The 27,314-nt window shown below is 35.8% G+C and overlaps 1 protein-coding gene across 2 annotated transcripts in view; it reads right to left on the bottom strand.

The window, feature by feature from the left end:
• The window catches only part of SGCZ (sarcoglycan zeta), a 902,846-nt gene that overhangs the window by 77,721 nt on the left and 797,811 nt on the right, over positions 1 to 27,314 (bottom strand). For both annotated transcript variants that reach the window (XM_036838469.1, XM_036838470.1), the window contains one exon: positions 16,928 to 17,015. In XM_036838469.1, the coding sequence (XP_036694364.1) occupies positions 16,928 to 17,015 (88 nt within the window). The remainder of the gene's footprint in view (positions 1 to 16,927; positions 17,016 to 27,314) is intronic.

Below are 27,314 nucleotides of genomic sequence, written 5' to 3'. Positions count from 1 at the left end.
AAAGGTTGCAAGTGAATTCAAAGCTGATTAAACACTTTAACCAATGAATGTAGATTAAGGGATTGATAGTAATCTTAAGGTAGTTTTAAGACACTTTGGGAGCGTTTCCTCATTACGAGGAGGGTGTTGTCCAAAGTCCAATAAATACTTGGAAACAGAAGAATTGCTCTGGTTTATTTTTTCCCTTATTCCTATACTCAATTTTCTATTCCCATTGTACTTTATTTTTCTGATGTATGTATTATCTGATTTGGAAATATCTCCAAAATAACACATAAAAATAGAGACATAATCCAAAGTGAATCTCAAGCGAAAAAAACTAACGTAGTTGATAGACCTAGACCATTATAAGTAAGTGCCCCTGATGGTTTATCTCCCTCTATTCCATGACCGGGCAATTAGGATTGTTCTTCAGTAGTCTGGGTTTGGCTGTGATGTCATCTAAGGCCCCTAATGCTGAAGTAAATAATCTTCTGTGTACACACGGACCCCTAAATTTTATTTAGCTTCCTACCACCAGATGTTTTTCCGATAATTGGTCTCATAACCTTACATTTGTGAACAGTATGCCCCATTAACCACATTTCCAAAGACCAACACAAAATTGGCCAACACAAAATTGCATGTTCCATAAGTCAATTACATATGAAACTCAAATACCCCTGCAGTTCTGAGGTCCCACAAATGGAGCCTCCTTAAAAACCAAGCTTGGCTCAGTGCATAAACTGTAGACTTGTTAATTCCAGGCAAATCATATAGCTATAATGCTAATGAAATATCTAAAATATGAAGGCAGAAACCATTCTTTTGCTATTTTGTATATTCTACCTCTATCCTTTAATGAGCTCTCTAATATATCATTTTAAAAATTTCATTACAGCTTCTTAATATTAAAATTGAAACACTGAGCTATAGTCATAGCATATTTTGAATAACTCTATGTAATCATAGAATGAATAAAATGGTTATCCATCTCGTCAGTGCTTTCCTCAGTATTACAAAGTTAGAAACACTTAACAAGTTCTTGCATTATATTTGTTGAAAAAATCTATATAAGTTCCTTTTATCATTATATAAGGAGACGGACTGGCATGGGAGTGCTAAGAGGGAGGAGTCTGCCTCTTTTACGCCATTAATATTCATAGAATTACCATATTTCATCTTATCCACTCACTCTCATGCCTCAATATTCAAGACTAGATTTATTTCTTTGACAACTAAGGGCATTATTACCAAAGACTATATTTTGAAATATATATTCTGCCTGGAAGGGGAGAAAGTTCAAAGACATTTTCCTGTCAATCAAAACACTGTTATCCACTGACAATTCTAGCTGACGAACTACCCATGGTTCTGAGAAGTAGAGGCCGACACCTTGCAGGGCTGGCCCTAGAACCGTAACACAGAGCACTGTTAAGTGGAGCTGGCCTAGCAGAACTGCAATGACTGACCCCAGACTAAGGCACTGAGCGCCTGGAAGAGAAGGAGGACGGAGGCCAGCACAGGAGGGACATGACTAGCCAAACCATTCATTTCAGAAAATGGTCTAGGTCCTCCAGGAAGAAACGTTCTTGGTAATTATTACTTTATTATGTTTTAAAATATAATACTTACAAATAAAAAATTATGTTTTATACAACATACATATATGCTATAGAGTATCAATAAATAAAAAGCCATGCAGATAGACAGCTAGTGGGAAGCAGCTGCATAGCACAGGGAGATCAGCTTGGTGCTTTGTGACCACCTAGTGGGGTGGGATAGGGAGGGTGGGAGGGAGATGAAGGAGAGAGGAGATATGGGGATATATGTATATGTATAGCTGATTCACTTTGTTATAAAGCAGAAACTAATACACCATTGTAAAGCAATTATACTCCAATAAGATGTTAAAAAAAAAAAGCCATGATTTCACCATAAAAATAAAAACAACAGAAACATTCTTGGTATGCCTTGATTCTGCACTTCTAAATATACAAATACTTGAGAGTTAAACTAAATACTTGAGACAATGCATTTTTCTCTTTTTAAGGTAATAACAAGCAGTAACTTCAAAAGGTAGCGTAATGATTCAGGTTGTTAACACATGATATAAAATACTGTGATATAATGTTTCAAAACATGTACATTATTGTCTTTCCTTCAGGCATTATAATTCTCTTTATACCTGAGTTACACCAATTTAGGGTCCTAATTTATAAGAATGCCATCTTTTTCCTAATATCACAGGCATCTATTTTTGCAAACTAATTAATATTAAACTAATTGGTAGTTTAATTAATATCAATGAATGAATTAATATTAATAATGAACTAAAAAGTCAACAATGTATTTAATCATTTAAAATGTACGTGTAATATTAATCCTAAGTGTTGTGCTGATTCACTCTTCAAGATTTGCACAACTTATTTTACATAAAATATTCATCCTTATTAAGTTGTCCCGGACTATTACAGCATTCTCTAAGTTAGAAAAAAAATGAGTCAATGACAAATAACATAAATTTGGTACGTGAGAATAATCTGTAACCTTCTACTTTTTGTATGTCCTACACCACATCTGCAGTCAATTAAGTGATTCCCAGGTGTTCACAGTAACTGCTTTAATGCAAGATTACATGTCACTTTAGGGGTCTTTAAATATTTATTATAAAACCCTCATCTACAGTTTTCTCCATTCATTTAGGGAAAAAACATGCTGATGTTTAGTATTGACAAAAATAAGCTGATTGCACTTGATGAATTATTTTGTAGATTAGCTTTCATTAAAAAAAACTTTTTTATAAGCCAAAATTTGATGAAAGAATGAAAACATAATATGCTGATTTAGCTGTGCTTATTTGCATTCTTCATTTTAAATGAAAAATATGTACTTATAATTTGGGGCTAAGATGTCAATAATCAAATTAGATGTCATTTTTGTCAGGAGTGTGGAATATGGGGAATTTAATGGACCAGAGGATTTATCAACCAATTTCTTTCTTTAAAGGTAAAAAAATAATTTTTCACTTTTAGACTTGGAACAGCAAAGAACCATGGAGACAGTCTCATATAATATTTATTTTATAGATAAGGAAAATAAAACCCAGAGGCTTGGTCAAGTGTACAGAATTATTTACAGGTAGATCTAATAAAATTTACAATTACTAACATATACATAATGCATACTATGCTCCAGGAAGTGTTCCTAGCACTTCACATATATTCACTTATTTAATTCTCACATCTGCTGTATAAGACGAGTGCTTGTATTATCCCCACGGAAGCTTGGAGAGGATGCCCTGAGTAACTTGCATAAGGTCACAGAGTTGGAAGGGACACATCTAGGATTTAGCTGGCTCCTGAATCTGTTATTAACTATAAAAATATAATTTCTTCCTAAAACTAGTTTCTGAGGAAATTATGATTTCTAGGTGAACATACCCTTCTACAACATTTTGATATATTACATAATTTGTATGATTATCTTCATAATAGTATTAGGGAAAATCGATATATTCCTATATTTTAAAGATAATTTTCATTGAACTTATGCTCTGATTTTTTTGGTTTCTTAAACATCTCTTAGTAATTAGTCACAATAAAAATGCCTTTCTAGCAAGCATGATTTGTGTCTGATATGGTGAAATCTTTGGATATATAGATTAACTTAAGTCTGTGGAACATTAAAAACATGCTCAGTGGTTTCAACAATCTAATACACACTAAGTGTATATTAAATTCTTAATAGTAACAGTTCCCTTAAAATTATGTGATTTTACTCACTGCTTGCGTTACTGAGTTTTTATTTTGCCATGATAGGTGACTAGCAAAGATTTTTGGAAAAGCTTCAAGACAAATTAGTTTGTAGCATATCGCATGAAATAAAATGCTCATGTGTCAACGAAGCCTGCTGTGTGTGGTAGTAGACTTAGAAATGTTTTTTAAAGTTGTACTGGCTTTGCTTCCCAGTACTTTCCTTGTACCAGTTCTTCGGGGAGGCCTGTGTGCTGTGTGTGTGTGTGTGTGTGTGTGTGTGTGTGTCTGTCTGTCTGTCTGTCTGTCTTGGATGTTGGGGGATGTACTGAGGTGGGCAGAGGCATCAGCACAGTTAAGAGACTTAGGGTTTTCAGTTTTTACTAAAGGATGTCAATTTTATCATCGGTTCACTTTATGAAATGAAAAGAGCCAGCAACAATCACTAACTATTTGGGCTCTCACTTCATCTGACCAATAATAAGCCTGGATGAAAGTATATGTCAATTAAGGAATATTTAGAAGACACACATATGATTTCTTGCAGATAAATCTAGATTCTCATCGTTGAATTAAGTTGAACCAGTAAACATGTTTTATTTCTTGCCCCCTACAATGATTTTATCTAACTGCATTTTGCTGTTGTGTTCTCAGCCTTCTTTAAAGCATTCTGCCAGAGTATTAGCAGACCCAATGCTTCTTTTGATATAGAGTTGCTAAAAATAGTCTACAATATATCATCTCGTTTTCTTTCTGTTAAACTATTGTAACTTGTTCAGTGTATATGAGGAAAAATACCTGGTTTCCCATAAGATGTTTATATGTTTTCTCCTTAAATATAGTGGGATCATGTCATTAGTCACATTTCCCTTTACACCTTTACTACAGGGAAGGTCAATGCAGTTTAATCAATCTCTCGATAGGATACAAATAGCTTTCCTACGGATAAACAATGTATTAATTTTAACGTAATTTTGTATGTTAGTCCATTTTTACTTATCTCCTTATAAACTTAATGTATATCACAAGTGATTGTTTCATACTATAGACTGTATTATTCGTGCATATTGACCCAAAATGGTAAGAAAACAAATAAAAATATATTTGCCTTACAGAATCCTAATGTGAGGATTGTTTACCAAGCTCATCTTCTCTAAAGAAGAATAAAACAAATTTGATTTTTAAGTGTGTAGCTGATCGACAGCCCCTGGAAAAGGCAAAGGACCGGTACTGACACCTCTCTTCGGGCACATAGGCTGCTTGTATGTCCCACTCCCTGTCCAGCTCCCTCATAAATCCCCTTAAGGTGACGAAGGAAAGCGGCTCAGACTTCAGAAGAAACCATAGTTGACCCTGCTGCAGAAGCTGTCCATAACTGTTTTCATTATTATATGGTGTTTAATCCTCAAAATATGAAATATGAAAAGAAAACTAGCACTAAATGTAAATACTTTGTTTAACTTCTTGCAAATAACATTCTTTCTTATTACATTAAGACAACCATGACTTTGGGTACTGAAGAAGTATGGAAGAAAGAAAAAATGAGGAGTTATTGATTGTAATTAAGGTTTTTATATAATTTGGTATGTCACTGATTTTTGATAAATGGAATTAAGAATATCAAAGACAATAATAGCTAGCAGTTCCTAGGAGTTAATTGATTCTCCTAAATGTGTTGAGCACTCAACAAGGAAAATTATGATGACATATGAGATTCCATTTGAAGCATATGGTTGTGATTTTAAACACATTTTAAAAGTAAAATTTTAGAACAATGACATTACAATTATTTAATACACAATTAGTCTTAATGTTTTACTGGGATAATGATAGACACGGCATCGTGGAACTTATCATGTTTATGACACAGGACCACATAACAGCCATGCCAGGTTTCTCAACCATCATTGATTGTGACTGAAATTTAAATGCGGGAGCTACCAAATAAAAAGAATTAAAAACAAAAACTACTTCTACACATTACTATCATTCCTTGTTCAACTTTTCAATTTATCTTCCTTTTACTTTTATCCTCCAGTTATAGACTGATGACAGAAGGCATAAGAGAAGGGAAAAAAAATCTTATTACTTTTCAGCCATTGCTTTTTCAAAGATAAACAATGCTTTGTAATGGAATGTAAGAAAAAGCAACATATAATTTTCATAACTTAATCAAATTGGCTAAGAGTTACTGAAAACCTGAATTGTTTTGCTGAAATCAACATTTATATTGTTTAAACTACTTATGAAAGTAGTTTAAATATTTTCTATTATCGATCAATGTAATATTATTGTTAAATAAAAGATAACTCATTATCTGCATCATACTGTGGGAAAGGTTATTACATTTTTAGCAAATCTAATTACTACAGCATTAATTATCACTATTATCAGTATTATGAACAATGTCTATATCAAAACTACATGACAATATTTCATCTGCACTTCCCTAAGGAAACGATTTTTATTCTATATATCACATTGTAGCAGTTTCCTAAGAGACTATAATAAGCTTCACAATAATGGTGCATAATTCACATATTTTATATAAATTATTTGATGGAAATGTCCTGAAAAATATAAAATATCATACTATCAACACATAGGAACATATAACACTTAATATCACACACTGTTTTTGCCACTTATATAAAAAAGGAATGTCCTGCTAGCATAGTAATTACAGATTGAAAAATAGAAAATTTGACCTGGAGAATGATTCTGAATTAAGTTCTTGTTGGTTTTCAAGGAGTCTGAACTCCTGGGATTCTGTACTTTCTTTAACCACTTACCCCAAACAATGCGATACCTATCTTTCAGCTTTATTCTAAGAAGAGAAATTTGTAAGAAGAATCTTGAGTTCACTGATCTTCTATGCTATGAAGGTCATAAGAAATTAAGAGTCTTGGAGGAGCTTCAAGATGGTGGAAGAGTAAGAAGCGGAGATCATCTTCCTTCCCACAAATACGTCAGAAATACATCTAAATGTGGAACAGCTCCTACAGCACACCCACTGAACGCTGGCAGAAGACCTCAGACCTCCCCAAAGGCAAGAAACTCCCCACATACCTGGGTAGGGCAAAAGAAAAAAGAAAAAACAGAGACAAAGAATAGGGACGGGACCTGCACCAGTGGGAGGGAGCCGTGAAGGAGGAAAGGTTTGCACACACTAGAAGCCCCTTCGCAGGCGGAGACTGCGGGTGGTGGAGGGGGGAGCTTCGGAGCCATGGAGGAGAGCGCAGCCACAGGGGTGCAGCGGGCAAAGCAGAGAGATTCCCGCACAGAGGCTCGGCGCCGAGCAGCGCTCACCAGCCCGAGAGGCTTGTCTGCTCAACCGCCGGGGTGGGCGGGGCTGGGAGCTGAGGCTTGGGCTTCGGTCAGATCGCAGGGAGAGGACTGGGGTTGGCAGCGTGAACACAGCCTGAAGGGGCTAGTGCACCACAGCTAGCCAGGAGAGAGTCCGGGAAAAGTCTGGACCTGCCGAAGAGACAAGAGACTTTTTCCTGCCTCTTTGTTTCCTGGTGCACGAGGAGAGGGGATTCAGAGCGCCGCTTAAAGGAGCTCCAGAGACGGGCGCGAGCCGTGGCTATCAGCGCGGACCCCAGAGATGGGCATGAAATGCTAAGGCTGCTGCTGCCGCCACCAAGAAGCCTGTGAGCAAGCACAGGTCACTATCCCCACCTTCCCTACTTGGAGCCTGTGCAGCCCGCCACTGCCAGGGTCCCGCGATCCAGGGACAACCTCCCTGGGAGAAAGCATGGCGGGTCTCAGGCTGGTGCAATGTCACGCCAGCCTATGCCGCTGCAGGCTTGCCCCGCATCCATACCCTTCCCTCCCCCCGGCCTGAGTGAGCCAGAGCTCCCGAAGCAGCTGCTCTTTAACCCCGTCCTGTCTGAGCGAAGAACAGACGCCCTCAGGCGACCTACATGCAGAGGCGGGTCCAAATCCAAAGCTGAACCCCGGGAGCTGTGCGAACAAAGAAGGGAAAGGGAAATCCCTCCCAGCAGCCTCAGGAGCAGTGGATTAAACCTCCACGATCAACTTGATGTACCTGCATCTGTGGAATACCTGAATAGACAATGAATCATCCCAAATTGAGGAGGTGGACTTTGGGAGCAACAATATATATATATTTTTTCCCACTTTCTCTTTTTGTGAGTGTGTATGTGTATGCTTCTGTGTGTGATTTTGTCTTATAGCTTTACTTCTACCATTTGTCCTAGGGTTCTATCTGTCCTTTTTTTTTTTTATTACTTTAAAAAAATGTTTTCTTAAATAATTATTTTTTATTTTTTATTTTAATAACTTTATTTTATTTTATTTTACTTCATTTTATTTTATTTTAACTTCTTTCTTTCTTTCTATTTTTTCTCCCTTTTATTCTGAGCTGTGTGGAGGACAGGCTCTTGGTGCTCCAGCCAGGCATTAGGGCTGTGCCTCTGAGGTGGGAGAGCCAAGTTCAGGACATTGGTCCACAAGAGACTTCCCAGATCCACATAATATCAGACGGTGAAAATCTCCCAGAGATATCCATCTCAACACCAAGACCCAGCTCCACTCAATGACCAGCAAGCTACAGTGCTGGACACCCTATGCCAAACAACTAGCAAGATAGGAACACAACCCCACCCATTAGCACAGAGGCTGCCTAAAATCATAATAAGGCCACAGACACCCCAAAACACACCACCAGACGTGGACCTGCCCACCAGAAAGACAAGATCCAGCCTCATCCACCAGAACACAGGCACTAGTCCCCTCCACCAGGAAGCCTACACAACCCACTGAACCAACCTTAGCCACTGGGGGCAGACACCAAAAACAACGGGAACTACAAACCTGCAGCCCGTGAAAAGGAGACTGCAAATTTAAGGCAAATGAGAAGACAGAGAAACACACAGCAGATGAAGGAGCAAGGCAAAAACCCACCAGATGTAATAAATGAAGAGGAAATAGGCAGTCTACCTGAAAAAGAATTCAGAATAATGATAGTAGAGATAATACAAAATCTTGGAAATAGAATAGAGAAAATACAAGAAATATTTAACAAGGACCTAGAAGAGCTAAAGAGCAAACAAACAGTGATGAACAGCACAATAAATGAAATTAAAAATTCTCTACAAGGGATCAATAGCAGAATAACTGAGGCAGAAGAACGGACAAGTGACCTGGAAGATAAAATAGTGGAAATAATTACTGCAGAGCAGAATAAAGAAAAAAGAGTGAAAAGAATTGAGGACAGTCTCAGAGACCTCTGGGACAACATTAAATGCAACAACATTCGAATTATAGGGGTCCCAGAAGAAGAAAAGAAAAAGAAAGGGACTGAGAAAATTTTTGAAGAGATGATAGTTGAAAATTTCCCTAATATGGGAAAGGAAATAGTTAATCAAGTCCAGGAAGCACAGAGAGTCCCATACAGGATAAATCCAAGGAGAAACATGCCAAGACACATACATACTAATCAAACTATCAAAAATTAAATACAATGAAAAAATATTAAAAGCAGCAAGGGAAAAACAGCAAATAACACACAAGGGAATCCCCATAAGGTTAATAGCTGATCTTTCAGAAGAAACTGTGCAAGCCAGAAGGAAGTGGCAGGACATATTTAAAGTGATGAAGGAGAAAAACCTACAACCAAGATTACTCTACCCAGCAAGGATCTCATTCAGATTTGATGGAGAAATTAAAACCTTTACAGACAAGCAAAAGCTAAGAGAATTCAGCACCACCAAAGCAGCTTTACAACAAATGCTAAAGGAACTTCTCTAGGCAGGAAACACAAGAGAAGGAAAAGACCTACAATAATAAACCCAAAACAATTAAGAAAATGGTAATAGGAACATGCATATCGATAATTACCTTAAATGTAAATGGATTAAATGCTCCAACCAAAAGACATAGACTAGCTGAATGGATACAAAAACAAGACCCGTATATATGCTGTCTACAAGAGACCCACTTCAGACCTAGGGACACATACAGACTGAAAGTAAGGGGATGGAAAAAGATATCCTATGCAAATGGAAATCAAAAGAAAGCTGGAGTAGCAATTCTCATATCAGACAAAATAGACTTTAAAACAAAGACTATTACAAGAGACAAAGAAGGACACTACATAATGATCAAGGGATCAATTCAAGAAGAAGATATAACAATTGTAAATATTTATGCACCCAACATAGGAGCACCTCAATACATAAGGCAAATGCTAACAGCCATAAAAGGGGAAATCGACAGTAACACAATCATAGTAGAGGACTTTAACACCCCACTTTCACCAATGGAGAGATCATCCAAAATGAAAATAAATAAGGAAACACAAGCTTTAAATGATACATTAAACCAGATGGACTTAATTGATATTTATAGGACATTTCATCTAAAAACAACAGAATACACATTCTTCTCAAGTGCTCATGGAAAATTCTCCAGGATAGATCATATCTTGGGTCACAAATCAAGCCTTGGTAAATTCAAGAAAATTGAAATCGTATCAAGTATCTTTTCTGACCACAACGCTATGAGACTAGATATCAATTACAAGAAAAACAATCTGTAAAAAATACAAACACATGGAGGCTAAACAATACACTATTTAATAACCAAGAGATCACTGAAGAAATCAAAGAGGAAATCAAAAAATACGTAGAAACAAATGACAATTAAAACATGACAACCCAAAACCTATGGGATGCAGCAAAAGCAGTTCTAAGAGGGAAGTTTATAGCAATACAATCCTACCTTAAGAAACAAGAAACATCTCAAATAAACAACCTAACCTTACACCTAAAGCAATTAGAGAAAGAAGAACAAAAAAACCCCAAATTTAGCAGAAGGAAAGAAATCATAAAGATCAGATCAGAAATAAATGAAAAAGAAAGGAAGGAAATGATAGCAAAGATCAATAAAACTAAAACCTGGTTCTTTGAGAAGATAAACAAAATTGATAAACCATGAGCCAGACTCATCAAGAAAAAAAGGGAGAAGACTCAAACTAATAGAATTAGAAATGAAAAAGGAGAAGTAACAACCGACACTGCAGAAATATAAAGGATCATGAGAGATTACTACAAGCAACTATATGCCAATAAAATGGACAACGTGGAAGAAATGGACAAATTCTTAGAAATGCACAACCTTCCCAGACTGAACCAGGAAGAAATAGAAAATATGAACAGACCAACCACAAGCACTGAAATTGAAACTGTGATTAAAAATCTTCCAACAAACAAAAGCCCAGGACCATATGGCTTCACAGGCGAATTCTATCAAACATTTAGAGAAGAGCTAACACCTATCCCTCTCAAACTCTTCCAAAACATAGCAGAGGGAGGAACACTCCCAAACTCATTCTATGAGGCCACCATCACCCTGATACCAAAACCAGACAAAGATGTCACAAAGAAAGAAAACTATAGGCCAATATTGCTGATGAACATAGATGCAAAAATCCTCAACAAAATACCAGCAAACAGAATCCAACAGCACATTAAAAAGATCATACACCATGATCAAGTGGGGTTTATCCCAGGAATGCAAGGATTTTTCAATATACGCAAATCAATCAACGTGATACACCATATTAAAAAACTGAAGGAGAAAAACCATATGATCATCTCAATAGATGCAGAGAAAGCTTTCGAGAAAATTCAACACCCATTTATGATAAAAGCCTGCAGAAAGTAGGCATAGAGGGAACTTTCCTCAACATAATAAAGGCCATATATGACAAACCCACAGCCAACATTGTCCTCAATTGTGAAAAACTGAAGCCATTTCCACTAAGATCAGGCACAAGACAAGGCTGCCCACTCTCACCACTATTATTCAACATAGTTTTGGAAGTTTTAGCCATAGTAATCTGAGAAGAAAAAGAAATATAAGGAATCCAAATCGGAAAAGAAGAAATAAAGTTGTCACTGTTTGCAGATGACATGATACTATACATAGCGAATCCTAAAGATGCTACCAGAAAATCTTAAAGATGCTAGAGCTAATCAATGAATTTGGTAAAGTAGCAGGACACAAAATTAATGCACAGAAATCTTTTGCATTCCTATACACTAATGATGAAAAATCTGAAAGTGAAATTAAGGAAACACTCCCATTTACCACTGCAACAAAAAGAACAAAATATATAGGAATAAACCTACCTAAGGAGACAAAAGACCTGTATGCAGAAAATTATAAGACACTGATGAAAGAAATTAAAGGTGATACAAATAGATGGAGAGGTTATACCATGTTCTTGGATTGGAAGAATCAACATTGTGAAAATGACTCTACTACCCAAAGCAATCTACAGATTCAATGCAATCCCTATCAAACTACCACTGGCATTTTTCACAGAAATAGAACAAAAAATTTCACAACTTGCATGGAAACACAAAAGATACCGAATAGCTAAAGCAATCTTGAGAAAGAAAAACGGAACTGGAGGAATCAGGCTCCCTGACTACAGACTATAGTACAAAGCTACAGTAATCAAGACAGTATGGTACTGGCACAAAAACAGAAATATAGATCAATGGAACAGGATAGAAAGCCCAGAGATAAACCCACGCACATATGGTCACCTTATCTTTGATAAAGGAGGCAAGAATATACAGTGGAGAAAAGACAGCCTCTTCAATAAGTGGTGCTGGGAAAACTGGATAGGTACATGTAGAAGTATGAAATTAGAACACTCCCTAACACCATACACAAAAATAAACTCAAAAGGATTAAAGACCTAAATGTAAGGCCAGATACTATCAAACTCTTAGAGGAAAACATAGGCAGAACACCCTATGACATAAATCACAGCAAGATCCTTTTTGATCCACCTCCTCGAGAAATGGGAGTAAAAAACAAAAATAAACAAATGGGACCTAATGAAACTTAAAAGCTTTTGCACAGCAAAGGAAACCATAAACAAAACGAAAAGACAACCCTCAGAATGGGAGAAAATATTTGCAAATGAAGCAACTGACAAAGGATTAATCTCCAAAATTTACAAGCAGCTCAATATCAAAAAAACAAACAATCCAATCCAAAAATGGGCAGAAGACCTAAATAGACATTTCTCCAAAGAAGATATACAGATTGCCAACAAACACATGAAAGGATCCTCAACATCACTAATCATTAGAGAAATGCAAATCAATACTACAATGAGGGATCACCTCATACTGGTCAGAATGGCCATCATCAAAAAATCTACAAACAATAAATGCTGGAGAGGGTGTGGAGAAAAGGGAACCCTCTTGCACTGTTGGTGCGAATGTAAATTGATACAGCCACTATGGAGAACAGTATGAAGGTTCCTTAAAAAACTAAAAATAGAACTACCATATGACCCAGCAATCCCACTACTGGGCAAATACCCTAAGAAAACCATCATTCAAAAAGAGTCATGTACCAAAATGTTCATTGCAGCTCTATTTACAATAGCCAGGACATGGAAGCAACCTAAGTGTCCATCAATAGATGAATGGATAAAGAAGATGTGGCACATATATGCAATGGAATATTAGTCAGCCATAAAAAGAAACAAAATTGAGTTAATTGTAGTGAGGTGGATGGACCTAGAGTCTGTCATACAGAGTGAAGTAAGTCAGAAAGAGAAAAACAAATACCGTATGCTAACACATATATATGGAATCTAAGAAAAAAAAAAACAAAGTTCATGAAGAACCTAGGGGCAAGCCGGGAATAAAGACACAGACCTACTAGAGAATAGACTTGAGGATATGGGGAGGGTGAAGGGTAAGGTGGGACAAAGTGAGAGAGTGTCATGGACATATATACACTATGAAACGTAAAATTGATAGCTAGTAGGAAGCAGCCTCATAGCACAGGGAGATCAGCTAGGTGCTTTGTGACCACCTAGAGGGGTGGGATAGGAAGGGTGGGAGGGAGGGAGACTCAAGAGGGAAGAGATATCGGAACATATGTATATGTATACCTGATTTACTTTGTTATAAAGCAGAAACTAACACACCATTTTAAAGCAATTATGCTCCAATAAAGATGTTAAAAATAAATAAATAAAAAATAAAACAAATGAGACTCAAAAAACAAAAAAGAAATTAGACTCTTAAATTTCATGGAGAGATTCTGATATTATCAGAAATTTATGTAAAGCCTGGAACTTTAAGCATACAACAACATTTGTCATTTTTTAAATTTACCCAAATTCTAAAAATGTTTAGTTTTAGTTTTGATTATGTCTGAGCTGGCATATATATAAAATATTTTCTTTGCCTTTATTGGATTGTAAATAATCTGGTGTCATATACTGAGTGTGAGTTTGGATTAGAATTAACACACCAGTCTGCCTAGGCCTTGGACTACACATATCCCTGAGAATTGAATCAGTAGGAAGGTAAGCTTGTAAACAAAAATAGAAGGGCAGAGTACAAGGGGAGTGGATATTTGCTTGGCTGAACAATCTTATATGTATTTTTGAGAAAAACGTTACAAGTAGCTACTGATAAGGGAAATTTTCTTTTCCCATTTACAATGAAAATAAAATGTGGAAAAATATTCAAAGCCTGTCACATTGGTAGAATTGACTATACTTTCCTAATAGTGATTGATAGATTTAGGGTAGAAATTAGAATTTTTTTACCTAGACAGTGAAGAATAACTGAATTTAATTTCCATAAATATTAGTCTATTTTGCGGTAGTATATTTTTTTAAATATTGCAAAGTAATGTCATGCCTAAAGTATAATCAAGACCATGCCCCTAAACAAAAACTGAAAGAATGAAAAAGGAAAAGAGGTTTAAAACAGTTACTTTATGTCAATATAAGTAAAAATGAATCCCGACTGAATACATAGCTTGAATTCATCCATTTATCTCTTCAAATTCTACCTAAAGATAATTTTATCATGACATGATTAAAACATTATCCACATATCAGGCACACTTTCTGTGATGTGATTTGTAGTATATCTTTGCAACAGTATTATAATCCAGCATGTATTCCTCAACTACTATCCCAGAGACACATTGGATAGAAAAGGATCATGAAATCTTTCACATGATAGCAATGTATTTGTAACTTAAGTGATACCAGAAATTACAATCACCATCATCCAAATAATAACTAATTTGAGATTTAATTGCCTAAGATTTGCAGACACTGAAATTGCCCCAATTCTTACGTATGATTCTAAATAAATGTCCGTATCTCTATTTTAGAGATGAGAAAAGTGAGTCTCCAAGAGATAATTATTGTTTTGGAGTCCCATATGGTTTGACTCCAAAAATGAATACACTATCCCTGCCCTACTCCCCTTTATCTACTTCTTCCTTTGTTCTCTGTATGTTTGTTGAAAAATACAAAGCAGTGAAAAGATGGAGGTCACGAACAGTACACTCAGAGGACCAGGATATTAAATAGTTTTCAGCTTAAACCTCACTGGAATGAGTATGTTTCCATCCACAGAAATAAGCTGCTGCATCATTAAATAGATTTGCTTCATTTAAAACTAAGCTTAATCTTTCTCCCTAACTTATCACCCTTTCTGTTTCTCTTCATTCTTCTCTCTTTCTTTTTGTGTAATTGGCAAATATTGATTCTACGTTAAAATCAACTTGGAACAGTGGTTGAAAACACAAGCACAATAATATTATTCTTTATATTTACTGCAGGAAAGCAGGTAGCAAAATGTAAATGGTATTTGATTATCCTTCATAAAATCAAACAGCCGCTTTGCTCTATAGGTAGTACAGTAGTTATGTAGTGATTGCATGTGACAGTGGACATTGGTATATGGTCTTTGTGTGTTTAATTTACAGGTTGGCATTTCCACTACAGACATTTGTTTTTTTTTTAACCAAGAAAAGAATGCAGAATAAAGTTCTATCTAGCTAAAGAGTTCTCAACATTAAAAAAATTATGATATGGAAAATCTGCCCAGTTTAGGTCTGTTTCTGCAGTTCCAACATAGCAATAGTAAATTGACATGGACATTTAAATTAAGTGCCTGGTGCTTCTGAATCAGTTCTGTGTCCATAGACATATTTCTTCTCTCTAATTTTTAATCCATTTGTCTATAGCCCCCCCTTGTAATTGATATCATGTCACAAAATACTATCAAATATAGCAATTGATAGATATCTACTGACCAACTTTTATAATGTAAAGAAAATGCAAAATAAAATTTAATTATTATAAATAAAATGCAATTATATTTTTTCAAAATACACATATGCCACAATATAAGTTTCACTTTTGGCTTCATTAAAGCGAGTAACATCAAAAAGTGTTTCATATACCTAGAAATATGTGGACAGAATCAAGTTCATGTTTATAAATCTCACATTTCATATGTCATACTCTTTTGTAATTTAATTAGAAATACTGGAAACATACATTTGCAGTAGATGATTAATTTCTCAAGATAAGGATAACTCAGCCCTCAAAATTGCAATTTACTCTTCATAATATACTATCATACATACACAATATCAGTAAGTATTAGGTAATTTTCCCACAGAAAAATACAGTATTTCAAAAATATTTTAGCAATTACACACAAATCAAGTCTTTGTAGCATTTTACATAATTACAATTGACTTTTAATTTCCTTTTTCTTATAAAAATTAAGTCAAATAATAATGCCACTAACGAATCTCTAAATTAATTTTTTGACAATATGAGAAAACATTAGTAATATTTTATCATAAATTTACATTTACAACTTCTACACCCTATAAACCTTAAGATATATATAATTTCAACATCAAATTTATAAGTAATTGATCAATGTTAAGATTTTTTATATTCAATTACTGTATTATTTTTTCTAATTTTATAAGCAGATAATAATTAGTAAATTATTTGTTTAGAACAAAGGATACATAGGTGTTACATCTCATGTTTGTTTTAGCCTATTTACTATAATTTAACATATACTAGGGAGATATTGTTAGGAAAGTGGTACATTTCATAATTCAAGTGTAATAACAGCAAAATGTATGTAATTCAGTCTCACAATAACACAGTGACAATAGTAACAATGACCATAACTAGCCTATGACAAATCAAATCATGTGCAAGCTAATTGGGCTGGAATAGGATGCCTAAATATATATTAGAGAAATAATATACTTTTGCGTTTCCCAATTTAAACAACCACAGAGTTTTAAATGGAGTAAGATGGTATGTGCAATCTTTACCCCAAAGCACTCACCTACTGTCAGCTGTCCCGTTAACTGCCCCATGTGATTTCTTGCATTCACTGTTACATTCCTGTCAGACTGTAAGACCAGTGGACTATCCTGGGAAACATGTATAAAATAAAGAAATCAAATAAAAAATAGAAATATAGTCAAAATTTGATATATAAATTTATACTGCACTTGCTTGGGTATTATCAAAATTCTATTTCTTTGTTTTCTATTAGGCAGTTATTTTAACATCCCAAACACTGGTTGAACAACATAAAAAATATGGGGGCGTCATAATAACTATTTGGCATAATAAGGATGTTTCCATTTTGGTAAATAGGAATTAACTACTCGATGCAAACATTTCCAACTCTAGTGATTATTGCACATCACAGCTGTAGTAACCTCTCTCCTTGTCCCCCCTCCTAGTGGCATAGATGCCTGCCTTTGGAGATATTTTAGACCCTATACAAATGGGGAAGTCACTTTTAAGCTGAACTTGCAGCTTTCAGATCTCAGCTTAAATGTTACTTCTTGAAAGTGCCTCCCCTGATCACTGTAACTACAGATTCATTCAATCCCCAAACTCCCAATCTCCTTTAATTTTGTTCAAAGCACTATCACATGACAAATTTATTTTGCTAATGTATGTGTTTACTTGCTTTTTATTTGTTTCTGTCACAAGAGGAAATGTCCATGGGACAGGGACCATGGCAGTCACGTGTACACAATTTTATTCCCACTACTTAGCATACTGCTGAAGGAAAGCATTTACTAAGTGTTTATTGAATGGTGAAATAAATCGTCATAATAAAATTGATATTACTTTATGTATCTAGCTCATGAAGAAATGCTTTGTAAATCATAGGATGATTTAAGAAAGGAGGTATATAGAATAAAAGAGTATAACATATTTTAGTATAAATAACCTTGGTTAGATGTTTACTTTTATCACTGATTTAGCACTTAAGAGTAAAGTATTTTACTGAAGGACAATATCACTGCCTTAGGAACCTATGTATTAGGTATTGCCACTACCTGCCTCAAACAAGTAACTTACAACTGGCTACATTCTCATTTTTATTATCTAAAACAAGCATGGTGATCATTTACAAACTGTCCATTCATTCAACAAAAGTATTCTGAGAATAATGAATATATTGAGTGCTCACTCTGTATGACGTACAGGCTTGGAACATTTCAGGGATCAAAACATAAAGCAATACCTGTCCTCATGGAGCTTGTAATCTAGATATTGAAATTCTATGAAAATCTCTCCCAATACCATCCTCAACCTGTAGGTGCTTTGTCACTTCTATGTCAATGTAAATACACAAGTGCTTTCATACATGAGCCATATAAAAACTCTTTTGAGAAAAATTTGAAATTTGTGATTTGGATATACACAATAAAGATTTTATAGTTTTTTTTCCCTAAAGCTGTTTTGCCCCTTCTGACTATATGCAAAGCACTGAGCAAAGATACACACACACACACACACACATACACAAACAAATGTTCCTTTAAAAGTGGGGTTTGCTAGTATGTCTAAACTAAGGCTTAATTTTTTGAAGTAATTTTCTGCATTTTCAAGAATAGATTTATTCTCTGAAGTGAGACACAGCTGTACAAAACCACGCTAATTTCATTCTGTCTCTTATCACAACTCATTTATTTTTGCAACAAATCAAAAGTATTATACCTGCAGTTAAAAAAAAATCTAGTCCTTTTTGCATAGGTATTTCTAGGCTGCAGACGTTCATTTTTGAAAATATATGAAATATATTTAATTAATTCCCTCATTCCTTTCAAAGGGCATATTCAAATTCTGTTTACAATATGGATTGTGGAGTAAGGACTATTTGCAAATAATTACAGTATATCCAGTAAGGATACTGCACAAAGAGAATGGCTAATTAAAGCACAAAATTATTTTATTTTAAATTGATAAAATTAAATACATGTTGCCCCTGTATTTAAGAAAGGAGCTTTGAATTAAATAAAATTAATTTGAATGTTAAGAAAGAGCAGAAGCCTATAAAGCACCTTGTGGTTCCAAACATTGTAAAAATATGTTGGTTGAATTTTCATTGATATATTTCAATATTTTTATGATGTAACATATATGACTGTTGTTTAGATTTTAAAAAATTGATGACACTATATGCTCATATTTGAATTACTAAACATAAGTTTCTGTGAACTGTAGCATAAAAAAGCATAACCATTAGAGTGTACACTATAAGAACTATGTAAGTATATTAAAATGAGTATTACTTTACTAAATATTTTAAGATGAGAGAAAAGTCCGTTTTAAAAAGGCAATAAGTATTTAATTTGATTTACTAGAGAAAGAGCTCTGGGTTAGAATTGAAAGTTTAATCATTATGTCTCTTTGTTTACAATATATCAATCTTCTTTCTCTTTCTCTAACCAGAGAGATACTATTGAGGTTCTATCCCTGGCATTCTTTCCTTTTCATTACATGATTCCACCAAATTTCCCCTCTGAATTAAATTTCTGTATCTAGATTAAAATTCTACTATGGTAAAAACAGCAATCATTTTACTGACTAAAGCTATAAACATATAGCTATCAGAGGTCACAGACAATTCTTCACACTGTATTCAGGTGACATCAGTATGTTATACTGATTTATTAAAATGTGATCAGGTGAACTGAGTCAAAATCGAGTAACTGTTGCTGGTAAACAAAATGCAATGCATGTAAGAGCACTGTTTTCACTGACGAATCACACTGTCGTTTCTGCATTATATTGATATATCGCCCCGATGACATTTTTGGGGATTAGAACCATGGCTTATGCATTTTAGGTCCACAGCATGACCTTTCACACAATATACACTGTATATTAATTATAACATGATTAATTAAAATATACATATGTGATAAAAATATATTTGATAAGACTAAGAGCAACTCTTTCAATCAATCCTAAACAATTTATAAATCTTATCGCAAACACATTCTTAGGTGAAAACCAGTACCAAGAAATTACTTTTTACCAAAAAATTGACATTTAAGAAGGTTTCATATCTTCTTTCTTGTGTTCATTTCTCCAAAGGTCTCTATATAAGAAAATAACTTCCACTAATAAATCATTGGTTTTCACTCTTTTTAAAAAATATTCCCTGTTCATGTTTCTTTATAATTCTGTGCTCCCAAACTTTGAAAGCTAGGGTCTAGTTTCAGATATTAAAATAAACATATCAATACTCCTTATGGTTTATTCTTGCTGAGAACATGAAGGGGAGAAAAGTTATCTGGTAGTATTAACTCTCAAATAGAAATAAGATTTGTAAGTCTATAAGGGTAAGTAAGTAGGTGCTATATTATTCTGCACAATATATTAGTATACATATCTCTTTTGGAGGAAGAAAAATTTCTTCTTTGAATTCAAATATTTTTCCTCCAAAACCAAGAAATCTCCTGTAGCAGGTATTTCATAGTTTTCTGGAGCTGACCTGCATCTTGGCTGTGACTCAAGGAAATATATTTGCCTTCTTACGCTTCTCTTGAGACAAAGCAGGTAGGCAATCCAGGGAGAAAGGCAATGGTACCATGAAGGGGGCCTGAGAGCCCTCTCTTACAACTCTTTTATGCTCAAATTCTTTATGCCAAGGGCCTGCTTGTCACCTTGTTAATGGTTATGGAAAAATAATGCACTGTGTCCTCATTTCAATGTTGTTGATAGGCTATGCAAGTGACCAAGGGAAAAAAAAAAGATCCTTTTCTTCTTATTTCTATTATGTTCACCTTTGTTTATCATAAATATTTACTAAGGGAAAAAAGATCCTTTTCTTCTTATTTCTATTGTGTTCACCTTTGTTTATCACAAATATTTACTAAGGGCCTATGATGTGTCCAGCTCTTTGCTGGGTATGAAACAGAAAAAGGGTAGACAAACTTTCTTCTCTTATGGAGTTCATTATCTAGTAAACCAGACAAACAATAAGCCAGGTAAATAAAAAAAGAGAGAGCGAATGTTCCTAGTAACAAGCTGCTGTGACAGAGACTTCTCTAATAAAGTATCAGTTATACTGATGAGAAGATGCTGTGCATTTATGCACATAAGATGTTATATGTATATCAGGCACTTCAGTTTCTGACATTCATAGGTTAACTATTAAATTGTAGTAGAAAGAGTAGTAGTAAGAAAAGCAGCTAACATTTACTGGCACTTAGTCAATGCCAGACATACATGTAAAGATTTAAATACTTTACATATGTGAGCTCACCTACCTTTAAAGCTTAAAATAAAATCACCCATGAAAGAATCAAGAAATAAAGTGGTTGTAAGACAGACAGTGAACCCTGACTGTTTGAGTTCAAATAGTGAGTCTGCCAAACACTGGCTTCTTGACTTGGCAAGTCAGTCAGCATCTCTACCATGATTTCCTCATCTGTAAATAGGGTAATAATACATAATCTGTGGGCTTCTCATAATGAATTAATGAGAACATGTATTCAAATGCTTAGATCAGTGCTTACTAGCCTTTGCTAAGGGCACTCTTAGTGTTTACTTTCATTATTTATTCCTCATTGTAATTACAGTACTCTACTGATAATAGTATTGTCTATTATCATTCTTGTTTTACAGATGAAGAAACTTCAGCAAGGAGAGTATAAGTCACTTGCTCTAAATCACACAGCTAATAAACAACAGGAAGTATTTGAACCCAGATATGTGGGTAAAGAATCTCCCCTGTCAACTATTATGAGATACTGTGTCTCTGGTGGGTGATTACAGTCTAAGCTTTCTAAACTGCAAATATTTAAAGATTAATTGAACAAAATATATTTTAAAATTCCATTAAACATTTCAGTCTCTTAAATAAATATCTGATACACACACGGTCTTAAGTGGTAAGATACAACCTCACACTGCCATCATCTACGTTTCAGTAAGAGTCCGGTTCATATTTTTTTTTAAATTGGAGCATAGTTGCTTTACAATGTAGTGTTGGTTTCTGTTGTACAACGAAGTGAATCAGCTATATGTATAGATATAGCCCCTCCCTCTTGGACCTCCTTCCCATGCCCCCCCCATCCCACCCATCTAGGTCATCACAGAGCACAGAGCTGAGCTTCCTGCGCTTTATAGCAGGTTCCCACTAGCTATCTATTTTACACATGGTAGTGTATATATGTCAGTTCTAATCTCCCAGTTCGTCCCACCCTCCCCTTCCCCACCTCCAGTGTCCTCATGTCCATTCTCTACATCTGTGTCTCTATACCTGCCCTGCAAATTTTAAAATTTTTTCTCAGGTTCTAGAGGAAGAGAGTGTACTTATGAACAGTCCTCTGCACACACATTTTAAAATATACCACCTATGAGAGTCTCCCTACTTGCAATCCTAAAAGAGAGCATAATTAATTACCCATATTGTTCAGTGTAGACGGCAAAAATTTGATATGTCATTTCTTGAATTATACAGTTTTACCAAGTAAGTTTTCTTATCTTCACTGATAGATATTATTCATTTTTTCAGTAAACCTACATTATCACTAAACTCTCTATCTTCCTTTTCCTCAATATCCAACCAGCTATGTCAGAAATGTTTCTTAAACATATGTTTTCCTGTTTTTCCCGTGATCACTCCTATAATAGACTTGTAGTTCACATCACAATAACCATTTCCTCCTTACATTAATTCTTCATATCCAGTGTTATTTTTATAAAATATTTTTAAATTAAAAATATTGATATTCTTGAATTAAAGCAAAACAAAATAATACATTTATTGATTCCTCAATCTCTGCTTGGAACAAAATTCACATATATATAAGGCACTTTTTGATACAATTCAATTCTACTTTTATAGCTCTATTTCACACCACTTCACCGTGCAAGAATTACCCAAATTTCCATGTTTCTGAAAATATGCCACTTCTGTGCATTCTCATCCTCTGTTCCCTGTGCCTGAAATTCTTCTCCACTTCTCCATAACTGGCAAAATTATAGATATTTTTCAAGTCCCAATTCAGTTATGTCCTCCGTTAAGCTTTCCTGCTCCTCCAGAGTTCAAATTTACCTCCCACCCTCCAGTTTCTCCATCTGTGTTGATGTCTATCACAGTAGCTGTCACAGGATCTTTGCTTTGCTTTGCTTTCCATCATTCCTTTGTTTATATCCTCCATTAGACTGAATTGTCCTGAAAGCATAGTGTGTGTTGTCATTTTCTTTTACACATGCAGACTTTTGAAAGTATAGTTTGTGTCATGCTTGGCATCTCGTTCCTGTCCAATAAATGTCTGGTAAGTGAGTGAACTGAACTGGGTATATTTACAACCTAATGCACTCAGGCTACACGTGTTTACCTGAATTTGAGTTCAGGTCACACAAAACTTACCAAACTCTTGCACCATTTTTTTTTTCTTTTTTGACCCAGAGCAAGCTTTCTAAAAAGCCATTTAAGTGGAACAAGTCATATCACATTTTGATTTGATCTATATGCATCATGTCTCTGCCCAAGGCAGCCAGTTCATTCCTTTCCTAAGAGTTTGACCCACTTAAGAAGATGAAAAATAGGTAGTTTTAAAATTCTTTGGTTAATTAAAACAATTACTTGAAATTCCATTTCCTTCAGAATGACAATCATTTAATTGTTGAAATTTGTATTTTAAGGTAGAAGTATTAATCATGAAAATATCTAGAGCTGTTAAACTGCTTTCCCCAAATTCTCCGTGTTCACATTTTAACTTGAATGTGAAGTGGTACAGGAGAGAGAGCATTTCTTCATCAATCATCTTTTCTGTATTCCTACTCCAACACTTTTATTGAGTTGCCAGATCACATACGATAATAGCAGAGCAGTTACCTGTTCTATTTGGTTCCTAGTTAGTCTCATTCTTAAAAATAGATTTAATTTTATTTCCTAGAAAGGTTAGTGGACTTCATATATGAAGAAAGTAACCTTTATATGTGTCTAAAGCTGATCCATTATTTTCAAAATATATTTTTAAATCACAGAGAAAGAATAAGTTGTTTTACAACACACGTTACTGTTAAAATTTTTAAAAAATGGAGACCAGCCTTGAAAATTCCCTAAGCAGACCAAACCAGTTTAGTCCTACAAGCAAAGTTTAATGTAGCTTATTTTGCAAGACTAGCTTGAACTGGGTCATTTCTTGCTTATGCCTCTGGAAATCATAAGCAAAACTTAAACTGTTTTCCAAGGTTGATATGCGGTAACCACTAACCAATTCCCTATCATTTAAGACAAAATCACTGTGAAGGAGAGTCACTCTTTACTATATAAGCTGCTTTATAACAATATCCCTCTGAGCCACATTTTGTGTTTTGGTTTGAATGCTCCCAGTTCTCAAACTGTCTTTTTGGTGTGTGCAGAATAAAGTTTTACTAATTACTCCTTCAGTGATTAATTGGTTTTACTTCTGCTATTTCTGATCTTTTGATGCAATCTATATTAAAAAAGTAGAAACAGCTAGGAATTTTTAAATGTAATAAATTAACCAATTTAATATAAGTAAATATTGTATTTAAAGGCATTTTTTTCTATTAAAACATAGAATTAGTGATATATGAGAAACAAGTGAACTCTTTCCTAGTTGAAAAATTATCACAGGCTTTTTGAATTCTTTTTTAAGTGTAAAAAGTATTACAGTTTTCCTTAATTGTTCTGTTTTTCATGAAAAAATAGAAGGCAGATGCCATATGAAGAGAAAACACAAAGAGGAGAAAAACATAAAATATTTATGCTTTTATTAAAACGGTACTTCTTCCCAAAAGATATTAAGCATGTTATAAACTTAAACACAATGTTAAATTGGGCACTAAAATCTATAAACAGAACTAAAGACCTTTAAAACCATGAGAAATAATTGTGTCCAAACACATATCTTGTTGCTAGAGTTGAACCCCAAATTTTACTTTGACTTTCTTGGCAGTTAAGGCAAAATAAAAATGCTATATTGTAAAATTTTCATTGCCTGATAAAAGCAAGCCAAGGAATTTGTAGGGGAAAATATTTTCCCCTTACACTAGTAGTTAATCTTCTCTTTCTGAGAAGTTTAAATACACTCATTTAAAGCACTTGGTTTCAAATTCAGGCAAATCAAATGGTGTACTGTATTGTCTGCCTGGGGGCTTGCCTGACCCAGTGCCATTGGCAACCAGATATCGAATACAAAGGAAGGAGTCAGAATTTCTACTTATGTCAAAAAATCAGTGAAGAGGCAAAAATGAATGAATGAATGAAGAATGTTCAAAAACTTTTTTTTAAAAAGAGTCCAGCTGTTAGATTTTGTTTCACCTCCCATTATGTGTATGCAAGAGTAATATATTAATTATGTACCCATTAATGATTTACATTAATAACATACAAGATAAAAAACCTTTTCCTATTTAATTCTTCTGCTGAACATATTTAGAAGTAGAATGAATGCGTGTACTTACCATTTTAGAAAGTGAAAGATATAATTTACCTTGTTATCTGTAGGAGGAATTTTTAATGCCTGAGATTCATTATTCTAAATATGAGTGATGAATTTAATAAATCTGTAGAGAGTGTACGGGACAAATCTGTGTTTATATATATTTACATTTTGCACTGCAAAATTCTTCACAATTTAGTAACTATGAATTTGAAAAACGTTAAAACTAACTTCCTCATCTATGAAGTTAAGTACTGAACTAGACTCAGAACAATCATATGTTGAGTTCCTATTATCTCTCCAACTGTAGCTGGTTTTGCTCCCTTTTCTAGGGCAGGAAGATGGGGGATGTATCTTCTGTGCATCTCAGAGCTAGTTCCAGATAATTCTCCCTTCCATTTTCCTCCTCCCTAACCTTTGAATCTCACATCATCACACTACATAATCCTCCTAGTTGCCCTCATTGCTGGAAGATTTTCTCTCTTAACTCACTCCTCGTCATTCCAGCATCATCACAGTCATAACTCTCAGCTGTTTTAATTACTACATAGACAATTTTCTGATACTCTGAATTGTTGAATTCTTGGTCTCTCCTCCCATGATTTTGTCATATACCCTGCATTAGCCTCCCTGGTAATCATACTAAGATTTTGTCATTACTAATAACTGAAACTCTTCCATTAGTTCCAGTTGAAGCTGTGGACAAAAAATGTTGACTACCATTTCAGTAAACAAGGAATGTTGCCTGCATCAAGCCATCAGCCACTGCAGCTGCCCTGATGGTACACCCTGAGGGGAATTCAGGATGGAGAAAAACAGGATACTGGCCCTAGATAGTTAAGATGCATAAGGAAGGAGGCGCTTCAAGATGGCGGAAGAGTAAGACGTGGAGATCACCTTCCTCTCCACAAATACATCAGAAATACATCTACATGTGGAACAGCTCCTATAGAACACCTACTGAATGCTGGCAGAAGGCCTCAGACCTCCCAAAAGACAAGAAACTCCCCATGTACCTGGGTAGGGCAAAAGAATAAAGAAACAACAGAGACAAAAGAATAGGGACGGGACCTGCACCAGTGGGAGGGAGCCCTGAAGGAGGAAAGGTTTCCACACACTAGGAGCCCCTTCGCGGGCGGAGACTGCGGGTGGCGGAGGGTGGAAGCTTCGGGGCCACAGAGGAGAGCACAGCCACAGGGGTGCGGAGGGCAAAGCGGAGAGATTCCCGCACAGAGGATTGGTGCCGAGCAGCACTCACCAGCCCGAGAGGCCTGTCTGCTCCCCCGCCGGGGTGGGCGGGGCTGGGAGCTGAGGCTCGGGCTTCATTCGGATTGCAGGGAGAGGACTGGGGTTGGCGGCGTGAACACAGCCTGAAGGGGCTAGTGCGCCACCACTGGCCGGGAGGGAGTCCGGGAAAAAGTCTGGAGCTGCCGAAGAGGCAAAAAACTTTTTCTTCCCTCTTTGTTTCAGAGTGCGCGAGGAGAGGGGATTCAGAGCGCCGCCTAAACGAGCTCCAGAGACAGGCGCGAGCCGCGGCTATCAGCGCGGACCCCAGAGACGGGCATGAAATGCTAAGGCTGCTGCTGCCGCCACCAGGAAGCCTTGTGTGCAAGCACAGGTCACTCTCCACACCGTCCCTCCCAGGAGCCGGTGCAGCCCGCCACTGCCAGGGTCCCGTGATCCAGGGACAACTTTCCCGGGAGAACGCACGGCATGCCTCAGGCTGGTGCAACGTCACGCCGGCCTCTGCCGCCGCAGGCTCGCCCCGCATCCATACCCCTCCCTTCCCCCGGCCTGAGTGAGCCAGAGCCCCAGAATCAGCTGCTCCTTTAACCCCGTCCTGTCTGAGCGAAGAACAGATGCCCTCAGGCGACCTACACGCAGAGGTGGGTCCAAATCCAAAGCTGAACCCCGGGAGCTGTGCGAACAAAGAAGGGAAAGGGAAATCTCTCCCAGCAGCCTCAGGAGCAGCGGATTAAATCTCCACAATCA

The sequence above is a fragment of the Balaenoptera musculus genome, chromosome 21 (assembly GCF_009873245.2).
Source record: "Balaenoptera musculus isolate JJ_BM4_2016_0621 chromosome 21, mBalMus1.pri.v3, whole genome shotgun sequence".
Taxonomy (NCBI): Eukaryota; Metazoa; Chordata; class Mammalia; order Artiodactyla; family Balaenopteridae; genus Balaenoptera; species Balaenoptera musculus.
The sequence above is the reverse complement of the archived record's forward strand: the minus strand, read 5'-3'. Positions and strand labels throughout refer to the sequence as shown.